At 67.2% G+C, this 12,274-nt stretch overlaps 1 protein-coding gene across 11 annotated transcripts in view; it reads left to right on the top strand.

Annotated features, from left to right (window-relative positions):
* Positions 1-264: 264 nt before the first annotated feature.
* Positions 265-12,274, top strand: part of FBRSL1 (fibrosin like 1) — a 62,202-nt gene continuing 50,192 nt past the window's right edge. For 6 of the 11 annotated variants that reach the window (XM_036220879.1, XM_036220881.1, XM_036220880.1 and 3 more), the window contains exon 1: positions 271-931. In XM_036220879.1, coding sequence (XP_036076772.1) covers positions 653-931 — 279 coding nt within the window. In that variant the 5' untranslated portion in view covers positions 271-652. Of the gene's footprint in view, positions 932-12,274 lie in introns of all 11 variants that reach the window. The other 5 variants (XM_036220886.1, XM_036220882.1, XM_036220887.1 and 2 more) reach the window with 3 other exon arrangements.

The raw sequence follows: 12,274 nt of genomic DNA, 5'->3' as shown, positions 1-12,274 counted from the left end.
GGGCGGAGCTTATAGGAAGAGGGAGGGGCTCGGAAGAGCGAGTCAGCCGGGGCTGAGACTGACGGACGGGGCGGGGCCTCACCCTCAGGAGGCGGGGCGAAAGGGGAGGAGCCGGAGGGCGGGGCGGGGCCTAGGCGAGGCCGGGGCGGTGGAGAGGAGCGCAGCCTGGGCGGAGCCTGGGCGTGGCCTGGGCGTGGCCGAGGCGGGGCTCGACTGCAGGGCCCACTTCCTCTGGCGCTGGCGGCCAGGCGGAAGTACGTCAGTTGTTATCTGCTCCGGGCCGCGCCGCTGCCGTCGCCGCCTCACGAGCCCCAGCACCTCAGCCCGGCCCCTGCCCCGCCCGCGCCCTGACCGCCTGCTCAGCCCGCTGCCCGCCGTCCGCCGTCCGCCGTGCATGGGGTGCGTCCCCGGGGCTGCGGCCTGGAGCCGCTGAGTGCCGGCCGCCCCGCCGATGCGCGCAGCCGCCCGCGCCGGGGCGCTCAGGCCGCGCCGGGCCCGGGGCTGAGGGCCCTCAGCGCGGCATGCCCGGCCCGGTCCGCCGCCCGCCGCCGCCCAGGGCCCGAGCCCGCGCGGCCCACACCGAGTCCGGCGGCGCCGCGTAGTGCAGCGGCAGCGGGAGCCCGACGGCGCGGCCGCAAGGTCACCGCACGCCATGGAGGCCAAGGTCCGCCAGAGCCGGCGCTCGCGCGCCCAGCGGGACCGCGGCCGGCGCCGGGAGGCGGCCCGCGACGCCCGCGATCAGAGCGCGTCGTCGGGCGACGAGCCCGAGCCCGGGCCCGGCAAGGAAAACGCGGGGCTGCCCCGCGCGCCCCCGCCCCGCGCTGCAGCCGCGCGCCCCCCACGACGCCGTCGCCGCGAGTCCAGCTCGCAAGAGGAAGAGGTCATCGACGGGTTCGCCATTGCCAGCTTCAGCACGCTAGAGGCCTTGGAGGTAGGTGGGGCAGCCGGGCGGGGCGCCCCTGGAAACGCCAGCCCTTGGGGCACGGGCACACCCACCCTTCAGGGCTCCCGGGCCGCGTGGGCCCAGCGCGCCCAGCCGGTCGCTCCTGGAGGACCCGACAGCTTACCATGGTTATAGGGGTGTTCGTAGCGAGCTGCTGGGAAGAGAAACCTGTAAATCACACCACCCAGGTGGGGGCGGTCTGGCTGGACAATCGGACTCTTTTTTTCAATTGTGTTTCTGTTGCAAAAATATCAGTTGACAAGGGCTCAGGGTGTGCTAGGGCGCTGTGCACTGCTGGGCTTGGTGGAGGCAGCGATTAAATGGATACTTTGAGGTTCTTCCTGGTCCTCTAATCCCTGGAGGTTTCTTTTTAAGAGGGGAGGAGGGTCATATCTTAGGATCCCTCTGGTGACCGCAGCTTGCTGTGTGCTTTAATAGGATGACAAAAAGTATTGCTTGTCTGGACGATTTATCAGGGGAAGTATTTGCTGAGTAAATGCCCTGCTTGCCTGAATCCAGGTGAGTGGAGAGGGACCTGCGTGCTGTCAGAGCGGGGCGTGCTGGCAGCTGAGACCTCCTGGAACTGGCCTGGGTAGACATGCTGGCCAGGCCCTGGAGTCATGGGACCCTTGGCCAGCCAGCACCTCCACCCTCCAGGGAGCCCGTGCAGCACTGATTTGGAGAGACTGGCCTTTGCTGGACTTGGGGTCCTGGGGATCACTCAGTTAGCAGCCCCCTTTTCCTTTTCCTGGGGCTTGGGGGCCAACGACCTGTGATCTCCCAGTCTGAGTCTGAGCTTGGGGAAGGGGAAGAGTCCCCCGTTGCAAGTCCCTGCAGTGAGCTCTCTCCTTGGGGTCTTCCGGGTCTGTGGAGAGCCTCAGGGTCAGGTGCTGGCAGCTAGGGGAAGGTGCCCCAGGGACAGATTTGCCACTTTCTGTCTGGGCAGGTGGAGGCACAAAGGTGGGGCACCTGTGTCGGAGCTCGTGCTAGCCACATAGCCCCGGGTCCTCTGTCGTGCACATCTGTGGGGCCTGAGATGGCTCTTGGCCTAGAGGTCACTGGCTAAGATGCTTTGGTATGGCACGTGCTGGGCTCTGCACTGGGAAGAGGTGGCCCTAGGGCTGAGTTTTCTGTCTTCATACAAGCCAGGTCCTGCCTTGCAGCCTCCGAGTGGTGACACCACCCACCTTCCAGCCAGCCTCTCCCACTGACACCCTCTCCCAGGGGCACCCAGCCCCTTTCGGGCTCTGCTGCCTTGGGCCTCCCTATCTGCCGACCCCCTGCCTGGGCTGTTTGGCACGTCCAGGTCTCAGCACAAATGTCACTCAGAGAGGCCTTCCTGGTGACAGGCTGAGGCGGCACCCTTCGGACCTCCCTGTGTCACAGCTTTCCCTCCTGTAAGTCACCTCTGTCTCTGCAGCTGGCCTGGGACTTGCTCTCTGTTTTGTGGCTGTCACAGAACTTGTGAGCTAGACGTGAACAGGCACCACTTCGGTTTTGTGTGTGCCCTGTGGGGTCGCGTGAACGAGCGAGGGGAGGCCAGTCAGTGTGCCCTGGTGACACGAGCCTGCGGACGGGGTCCACGTGGTGCCCACAGTGGCTCTGGCTGTGCCCCTCCTGCCTCGGACTGGGGCACTGGAGTGAAGCCTTGGGTTTGGGGGACTTATGCAGGCCAGGGCTCGGGGAGGCGATCCTCTTCGCTTGGCACTCACACAGCCACGTCACCCCCGGGGCCAGTGCGTGCACCTTTCTCTTCCCTTCAGCGAGGGGTCCACGCGCCTCCAAACGTGTGGCCTTCTGCATGAGTCCTAGCTTCTGGGTTGGCACTCTGGGTTGGCCTCATTTCTTGCTCAGGTGTGGCGGTGTTCCCTCAGGCCAGCTGCAGTGACCGTGGACTCTGGCCAGCACCGCTTTGTGCCTGCTTGTTTCTGCTGCACGGATGGGTACACGGAGACCCAGCACCGCGAGTCCGGGCCCCTGCCCACCCCGCCTCAGACCTCTGCTGGCCTCCACGTGGGACGCTTCAAATGTCAGGTGTAGACCAGCTCAGGATGTGGGCCAGCAGGATGCAGTGTCCCTGAGGATGCAGGCCCCCGCATCCCTCTATCTCCCAGATAGACTCCTCTGCCCAAGGCAGGTAGTTCCCTGTCCCCCCATCCCGTGCACCTGTGTCTCCTTCAAGGGAGGACAGGTCCCTGCCTTTGGGGTGGTCGAGAGGCTTGCAGACACTCCATGACTTGATAGTGTGTGCTTGGCTAAGGAGGGGGCCCCCAAGACTGGCCTGGCGCAGGGCGTGTCCGAGGCTCTGGGGACACAGTGCTGGGAGTGTGGGCATCTGGGTTGCGGCTGGTGCGTGGAGGCGCATGCCGTCAGTCCTGTCCGTGGGGCCCTTGACCTCAGTGGCCATGTGCGCGGCCCGTGTGTCCAACGGGGGGACGGGGCTGAGACCATGCGGATGATGGGGCTCCATGAGGAGAGCCGGAGGCGGAAAAGCCTTCCGGTCTCAGTGCGGCCAAGCCCTGGGCTGCTTCAGATGGGAATCTGAGGCCCAGAGAGGATGAGCACTTTGCCTGCAGTCACTGGATAAAGGTGTGGCCCTGAGCCTGGAGCCTGCCTAGGACGGCGTTGGGCTGGTCTGCACCCCCAAGCAGCTGGGGGGCTGCTTCTTCCAAGGGGCACCCTGCCGTGGCTGAAGGCAAAGCTGTCATGTGGCCCCCGCGGCCCTTGTGGGTGGGGGCCAGAGCCGAGGTCCCTGCACTGCGCCCTGTTCCTGGGGCCGATGGTGACAATGATGGCCACCGAGGGTGCTGTCCTGTAGCTGCCTTGTACTCCTTCCTGCTCTGTAGATGAGCAGGCCGAGGCCCAGGGCGGCGAAGTCCCATCTCGGTCCACAGAGCCACAGCATCTTCGCCCGGACCCGTGGGAGGGCCCTGAGCGTGCGCAGGGCGGAGGCTCCGCGCTGAGTCTGCAGAGCAGCCGCAGGTGCCCGGGTGGCCCTGGCCTCTGGGGAGCGCCGCCCTCCGAGCACCATGGGCATCCGCGTCGGTCTGCAGAGCTGAGGAGGGTCTGCTCTGTCACCTGCAGCCACCACACGGCTGTCGGTGGTGGAGGCACATTTCTCTGTACCTCCATGTCTCTCGTCTGTACACCTGGCTCTGACCCATCCAGCCCTTGCAGACTCCATGGGCCCCACGTTGGCCACTGTCCATGGCCTAGATGGGGGACGAAGGGCAGGTTTGCACCTTGCTCCTGGGGCACTTATGGTGAATGCCACCCTGAAGACTCCGGAAGGGCCATATTCCTCCATCCGTGTCCTGGGCCAGTGGCATCAGGACAAGATGGTCACCCCAGTGGGCAGCCGACACTCCGAAATTCACGGAGCTGGCCTCGTCCCTGCCCCTCCAGCTCCGAGCTTCCAGTTAAGTGGCCGTGCTCTTCCCGTGGTCTGTCCATGCCCACGCTTCCCTCCCCTGCCCGGGTTCTTCCCTGGGTGTTGGGGTGACTTACTCCCCTCGCAGGCTGGGGTCAGACTCCCCTCTCCCCCGCAGGGTGTTTGTGTCCTGCCCCCCCGGCTTACCCTCTCCGCTGTCACCCCCAGCAGGTCAGGCCCGCCTGCCTCGTCCCCGCGTGAGGACTCCGGCGGTGCCGGCTTGCCCACGGATGTGTCTGTGTTCAGCCGACTGGCGCCGCCGCGTCTCGGTTGCTCTGAGGGGAGCGCGTTTCCTTGCTTTCGGGGGGCTCACTGCTGTGTGTGAGAAGGCTGTCTCCCCGCCTCCTGTTGTACCTGGGCAGTTTGTCAGGTCTGGACGGTTCCCCGGTGGCCACCGCAGCTTCTGCCGGGAGCCTCAGCATCGTCACTGCCACTGCCATCCCGACCCCCTCCGTGCGGCGCGGAGTACGCCCTGGGGCGTCTGGAAGACTCCACGAGCGGGGGTGGGGGGCAGGCTGTCCCGCTGGCCACGCGGGTAGTGTCCCTCTCTCCTCTGGCCACTTTACTGGTGCCGGCATTGGGATTTTGGCACCGTGGTACTACGTCCCGGGTTTGCTGGCCAGGCCTCGCCTTTCCTCATGCTCCGGGAGTGGGGTGGAGCCGCCGCTCCGCCAGGATGCTCCCCTTCCGATGCCCGGTTAGAGACGCGGTCCAGCTCCACGCGCAGTGGGGAGGCGGGCAGGGAGGAGGGGAACTGCGGGGCCCGCTGGCTGTTGGCCTGGTCAGCAGAGGGCCCCCCCCCAGAGCACGCCGCTGTGGGACGGAGCCACCCAGGACCTCTGCCCATGAGCTCTGGTGGGTACCGAAGCCCCAGCCTGGTGGGCAGGGCAGCATTTGACGCCATGGGCTGCGTGACTGCGCCGGCCTCCCTTGCTTCGCTCTTGGCAGCCCCTGTCACCGGGCTGCTGCTGGAGATGGCCTCTCTCACCTCTCTCTCGGCGGGACCCAGGCCGTGGCGGCCCCGTGGCTGCCTAGCGGCGAGAACCCTAACTCGTTCTTCCCTCCCTGACTCACTGAGCATTTATTGAGTGCCGGCTGTGCTTGGCCCAGTGCCAGCCAAGGGGTTTGTGCCAGGAGGTGGAGGCAGACAGGTGACTAGACACGTGTCTGCAAGGAGACGAAGGCTCTCAGGACAGCGTCGAGGGGGCAGGAGGAGGTCGCCAGGCTGGCAGCTCCGGGTGGGTGCTGGGCGGGGGCCCTCTGGGGTGCGCGACGGGGTCTGGAGGAGCACTCAGGTTGGGATGCCTGGAGAAGGTCGATGGGGCCGTCGGCAGAGGGGCGGCCTGGCCGGGGTGGTAGGCTGTCACCCCCGGCGCCCTAGGGACCGTCTTCCTTGTGGGCTGGACCCTCGTGGGGTTGAGTGCTTCGGGGGCTGCGGGCAGATACGTGGCGTTCGGTTCCCGTTCCATGCGCACGTCGTTCTGGCGCCCTGGTTCGCCCGTGGAGCTCAGGGAAGGAAATCTGCCAGCGAGTCCCCAGCTTCGCCCTCGTTCGGCTCGTTGGGCGCACCGGGCTCCGTGTACGAGGCTTGTTCAAAGGTGCGCGCACGTGGGCCGAGCCGACTCCACCCCCGCGCACAGCCCGAAGCACAGACGCCCTGCAGCGTGTGCCCGTGACTGCGGGGTGTGCGTCTGTGGGGGGGGGGTTGCGCATGCGCGTGGGTGTGCAGTGGGCGTTTGCGGGTTGTGCTTGCGCGTAGACCTGTGTGTGGGAGGGCCCCTGGCAGAAAGCCCATGCCGGCCTGGTGGGCCCGTCCGCGTCCCGCAGGCTGGTAGCTGACTCCAGCCTGGCGAGCCGTCTCGCCGGACGCGGCTCTGCTCCCTGCCCGGAGCAGCGCTTACGGCATGTGCTACCGCCTGGACTCTGCACGCACGCGCTGACCTGGCCACGGGCACCCAGGGGCCCCCGACAAGGGAGGGCCGTCCGCTGACAGCTTGGTGGCTGGCAGGCGGCCGTGGGGAGCGGAGCAGCCATCCGCGTGAAGGCGCGCGTGTGGCCCTGTGGGGACCTCCACTCACTCCGCATCGCCAGGGAGGGGCGGGAGGCTGGAGCCAGAGGGACTGTGTCAGGAGGTCACGAGACTAGGAAGGATGGCAGCCAGGGTCAAGGGTCAGGGTCAGGGTGAGGGCAAACCTGCGACCAAGTGAGGCATCAACTCGCGTCACCCTCCCAGCAGCCCCTGTCGTGACTCTGTGCTGCTCCGTCGTGTAGACAAGGAAACAGACGCGAGGATTAAGCTGCCGCCCCCGTCTCCACTGCTGGCGGGTGGCAGGATTGGAAGGAGGCTCAGGGCATCGGCCAGTCTGTGCGAGCCGGGAGGCTAGGGTTGGAGGCTGTGGGCACCCGGAGTGGCATGGCTCCCACCCGTCCAGCCTGGGCCCCCCCCCCGCCAGCTCGGCCCCCGCCCGTCTGGTCGGACTTCACCTATCCGGCCTGTCCTCATTTGGCCAGCCTTCCCCCACCTGTCTAGCCTGGCTCTACCTGTCCGGCCTGCCCCCACCTGTCCAGCCTGGCTCTACCTGTCCGGCCTTCCCCCACCTGTCCAGCCTGGCTCTACCTGTCCGGCCTTCCCCCACCTGTCCAGCCTGGCTCTACCTGTCCGGCCTGCCCCCACCTGTCCAGTTCGGGCTCCACCTCTTTGGCCTGGGGCCGTACGCCTGGCCGCCTTGGCTTTCCTGTTCTTTCCTGACCTCATAGTTTCGCACTGAGGTGAGACATGGTCTCATGGGCACTGGTAGCCCGTTGGGCTGGCAGGTCCCTGGTGGAGTGTCCAGACCAGCTTCCGCGGGAGTCCCAGCCCTGCGTGGCCATTAGCCTCGTTCTGACTCTTCTTCCCCACCCTGATCCCTCTGCTCACCTTGGATCTGACACATCGCGCCACCTTGGGTGCTCGGCAGCTTCGCCCTCCCTGCAAGCACTCTCCAGCCCTGTGGAGGCTGTCCACACTCATGTGACCCTTGGGGTCTGTGTGACCCCGTTGCCTCTCTGACCTCCAGCCCTGGCCGTGTGCTGGTCCTTGGCTGCTGCTCTTGCCACACTGCCCGAAGTGCCCGCAGGGTTTGTGAGATGGCGCCCGCAGACCTGTCTCCTGGGTGAAAGCGGGCCCTGGCTCCTGAGGTCAGGTCTCTGCTTGGCCCGCGTTCCCGGAGGCTGCCTGTCGTCGTGGAACGGAGCCTGGGCGCGCGCCGTGCCCCTGCCTGGCGCTCTGTCCGCCATGCAGAAACACATCTGGGACGCTTCCTCCAAGAGGCAGCTCCTGGCCCCCGAGGGTGCTGGCGACGCCTGCTGCACGTCGCTTCTCTCCTCCCCACGTGGCCCTGGGGAGCCCTGAGTCTGCTCCGGGTCAGGCTTCCTCCTGGGGCGCGGGCCAGGTGGACGCCCCAGTCTCTGGTCTTGCGCCCCTCTCCTTCTCCTCTTCGAAGCCCTTCTCTGAGCCGATCCTGTGGCTTGTTTCTGTTCGTCCCCCACCCCAGGACAGAACCCCGAGAGCAGGCCTGTCTGGAGCCCTCCCCCCGCTGGGCAGGGAGGGCCCGTTGGCCCCGGTGGCCCCCTCCGTGTGTGGCAGCTGCGCGGCAGCTGTGCAGGGCCCGGGGCAGAGGGCAGCGGGACACGCCGCAGCTGTGGAGGGGCAGGGCAGAGGCGCACCCCGCAGCTTGGTTATTAGCACGGTGGTAGTGAACGTTAGACCCCAGCTGGCGGTGGGTCACAGGGTGGCCTGGGTGGTCAGCGCCGGGTCATGGGGGATCACAGTAGGGGACAGGCGGGTGGGTACTTGTTCGCGAGGACACTGAGGAAGGATGTGGCGAGCCAGCAGAAGAATGACTTGGAGGGACCAGGCAGGATCTGGAAGCTTCCAGAGCAGCCAGGGTGTCAGTGAGGCCTTTGAGGGATGATCCTCAAGGGTGGCGTGACACTTGGACAGCCGGGGTGCCCGGGGGGCAGTGAGGGACCCTCAGGCGGGATGCCCTGCCTGGAGGACCGCAGACCGGCCTCGGGGGTGCGGTGCGGGCGTGAGCTGCGGAGGCGGCCCTAGCAGTGTCCTGCTTGGGTCCCCGGGCACGGTGGGGGAGGCATCGCACTGGACGCCGACAGGCCCCAGCAGGTGTCGGGAGTGTCCCGGGCCTTCATGCTCCTGGACGCAGGGGCAGGGACTCGGGCCCTCCGTGTGGGCGCGCGATGGCGCAGGCCTCTGGGGAAGGTTCTCTGGAAACCGCGAGGGGGATGTTGTGGGTCCAGCGCTCTGTCCCCTGTCCTGGGAGCCCTCCCAGTCCCAGGCAGACAGGGACAGGTGGTCTCGGGGGGGAAGGGGCCCCCGTCTGGGGAGAGACCGCACACCGAGCCATGTGCTCCCTGGACACGGGAAGGCAGCACCTGAACAGGCGCGCCCTGCCCCGGGGAGGGGAGTGGGGCTGCAGCTTTATTCCAGGGAGGCGGGGAACCTGAGCCCGGACGCGCAGGTGCAGGGGGCGATGCCAGGGCGGAAGGAGCAGCTGGCCTGTGCCCTGGGGCAGACGTCTGCCGGAGGGCGCGCGGCTGCCAGGTGGGCCCAGTGGGCCAGGCGGGCTGCACCCAGGCTGGACGCAGGCGGGATCCGGCCTGGAACAGGGGAGAGCTGTCGGCTGGACCATGAGCCAGCGAGGGCTTCCACGCCTCGAATGCAGGAAGTTCTGGGACACAGGTGGCTTTGGCCACCCACAGCCTCCTGGCCCCCCAGGCCTGGCTCTGTCCAGGGGTGACACGGTCATCCCACACGGCCCCCCTCCCATGCAGGGTGGGCAGTGGAGGGGTGAGCCCAGCGTGGTTCCAGGAGCAGTGGGGGTGCCTGGCCAGAGGGGTGCAGCCGTGCCCCTGCCTGCAGGGCACGGAGCCTGAGCCGCCACCACCAGGGAGGCTCAGCCCCCAGGGAGGAGAGTGGAGGGTGGTGTCTGCCAGCCACGATGACTTTCAACCCCGCGGTTGGTTTACGGAAGTGCGGTTAGAAGTCTTGTTGGTGCTGTGCAGTAATGGTGTTCAGGGGAACCAGAACAGTCACGTGAAGTCGCTACAGAAAAACCTGGTCAGTGTGCACCTCGCCTGGGTGGTCCAGGGCCAGCCCAGGGTCTTGGCTACTGCCGGGGTGCTGGGGGCTTCACTGTCGGGCCATCGCCTCCGACCACCAGGGGTCGTGGACGGGCACTGCCTCTGCGCAGGCCCCTGCATCCGGGCATGAGTGCTGCCCACCTGCTGGTCTGGGTGTGCCCACAGGTGCGCACCGACCCAGGTGGGCTGCACAGGTAGCTCTGCGGGTGGACGGTGGCCTGAGGCTTGTGCTGACTGAGGCCTCGCCTAGGCCGTGCCCTCAGGGTCTCCTTAGTTGCAGCCTCTGTCCCCTCCGGCGATGGCTCGAGCAGGTGACTCCTAGGGCTGGCTGGAGGGTCCTGGGGCACCAGTGAACAGAGAGGACACGCCCCCAGGCGCTGGACTGCCGGAGTTCATCTAGGCTCACCCCACATCTTCACTGCAGCCTTGGTCGTGCCTCAGTTTCTCTGTCCGGGACCTGGGGTGCTCTTGGCATTGATGTCATGTGGTCCACGCTGCGCCCTGGCCTCACTCCTCCCCACGGATCTGGTTTTGCTCTGGCGGTGCCCCCCGCCCCCCACTGGCCGACACCCCACGGTATGGTCCGAGGCAGCGGTCGAGTCCTGTGCCGGAGGGCCCCCGAGGGCGTGGCACAGGGTCTACTCCGTGATGTCCAGAGGTCCAGGCGCTGCTGTTGCGAGGATGGACAGTCTGGGTTTTTTTAAAACAAATAATAACCAAAACAGGTTTATGAAAAATGTGGGAAATCTGAACGACTTGCGGCTGACAAAGGCGTCCTCCTCGCAGCGTGACAGGGTGACTGGGTGTGTCTGCAGACAGCCTGGCCCTGCCCCGAGGCCTCCACAGCCCCGGGCTTGGCCCCAGCTGGGCCTGGGCTCCCTCTGCCATTCTGTTCTCTTCAGATATGGCTAGAAAGACAGACTCGACCAGCCGAGTGTCCCAGAGGATGTCCCTGCAGGTTCTAGTTCGCGGCCTGTGTATCCGCTCGGCCTTCTGGTGGCCTGCCACGGGCAGCCCCGCCCCAGTCCAGGGTGCAGGTCTCCCAGGGTGGAAAGGGTCCGTGTTGGGCCCAGTGGTCGAAGGTGCCCGATGACCCTAGAAGTGGTTCCTGCTTCTTTACTTCAGCGCCTGGTTCCCCTGTGACAATGGGGCTAACCTCACGGGGACTTAGGAAGTGTTGCAGGGTCGTCACGCGGTGGCAGAGTGCTCACTCGTTCTGGACAGAGGTGGCCCACGGTGGCAGTAAGCCCATGGGGGACCCGGAGGTGCGGGGTGCATGCCGTGTGCGTGTGGTCAGGGCCAGGCGGGGTGGGCCAGGCCTGTCCAGTGCGGCTGCAGCACAGAGAAGGGTCAGGACTCCTGCCCGGCCCGCCACACAGGCCGAGTGTGTGTGTGCATGTGTGAGTGTGCGTTAACGAGCGTGTGTGTACATGTGTATGGTGGGGCGCCTCAAAACACCTGCCCTCCATCCGATCAGCGTAAGACTAAATAGAACAAAAAGGCGGACCCCCCCCCCAGGAAGAGGGGCACCTGCCGGCCAGCCGGCCTTGAGCCGGCCTGTGGGCTTCCCGCCGGAGGCGCAGCCCGCGCCGCGTGAGGCCCGATCGGTGCGCACTCCCGCGTGTCTGCGGTGTGCACACCTGTTGGTCTTTCTCTGGGGCGCCCGGACCGGCACACCCCTTCCAGTGCCCTGAGGTCTTCCTCTGGTTCTTCTCCATGGGCCGCTGCTCACAGCCTGCTGGGTTCACCCTCTGCACCGTGGTGGCGGGCTGCGGCAGGTGGGGACTCCCAAGGGGCAGCGAGGCTCTCAGGTGACAGACATGCAGCCTGGTGCCTGTGGCAGTGGGGTGGCGGTGCCAGGGTGCACAGGTGGGGGCTCCGGGGGCCCCTGTTCCCTCGGGCCTGTGTGGGAGGGAAGAGCCTGTTAGCAGTGAGACCCGCCCGGGGCTGGAGGCCTGACTCGGTGACGCGGCAGAGTGACCAGTGAGGCTGCTGGCTCTCTCTGGGCCTCGACTCTGCCTGGAGGAGGGTGGCGCTCAGGTGTGCGGCAGGCACCCCATGCGTGGGGAGCGAGGTGCCGTCTCCGGGTCTTTCTCTTCACTGAGGGGATGGCCTGGGTTGCTCCCCAGGGAAGCCCGTGCTGACAGGCGGGCCCCACCTGGCAGCCCTTCCCCAGCAGGTGGCAGGGGAGAGGGATCGCGGCTCCTCGCGCGCAGGGCCTCTGCCCTGCTCCCCGGCGTCCTCCCCAGGCAGCTCCGAAGGGGCCTCTTCCCTCGGCTTCCCGTGGCCCCCGCCCCGTCCTGTGGCTGCGGTGACAACACCCTGGCCGGGCCGGCTCCCTCCCGAGCGTGTCCCCAGGGCCCGCCGAGCCGGGGTGCGCGATGCTCAGTGACAGTCGAAGGAGCGCAGCGGAGGGTTGGAGCCAGGAGCCCGCGGGGGGCCGTCGTCGGGGCGCAGGGCGAGCAGCTCCTCGGGGCTGAGGCGGCCTGGTGCTCCGAGAGGTTGGAGGTGGCTGGGAGTCTGACCCGGGCCCCAGGGGTGGCAGCAGCAAAGTGGTGGCCTGTGGGTGTCCGGGTCCGGCGGCCCGGAAGGTGGGTGTGAGCAGGGCGAGGCGCGTGTTTGCCGCGGCTCAGGCAGGAGCTGGGGGCCGCGGGCGGAGCCACGCGGTGGGACGAGGCCCAGGCGGGGGGAGGCGAGTGTCACTGTGGGAAGGTCTCCACCCTTGCCCACGTCCCTTGCGGCCCGGCTGGCCTTTAGGGGCC

Source organism: Rousettus aegyptiacus, unplaced genomic scaffold (genome assembly GCF_014176215.1).
Source record: "Rousettus aegyptiacus isolate mRouAeg1 unplaced genomic scaffold, mRouAeg1.p scaffold_m13_p_5, whole genome shotgun sequence".
NCBI lineage: Eukaryota > Metazoa > Chordata > Mammalia > Chiroptera > Pteropodidae > Rousettus > Rousettus aegyptiacus.
This window is presented reverse-complemented; position numbering and strand designations above follow the sequence as displayed.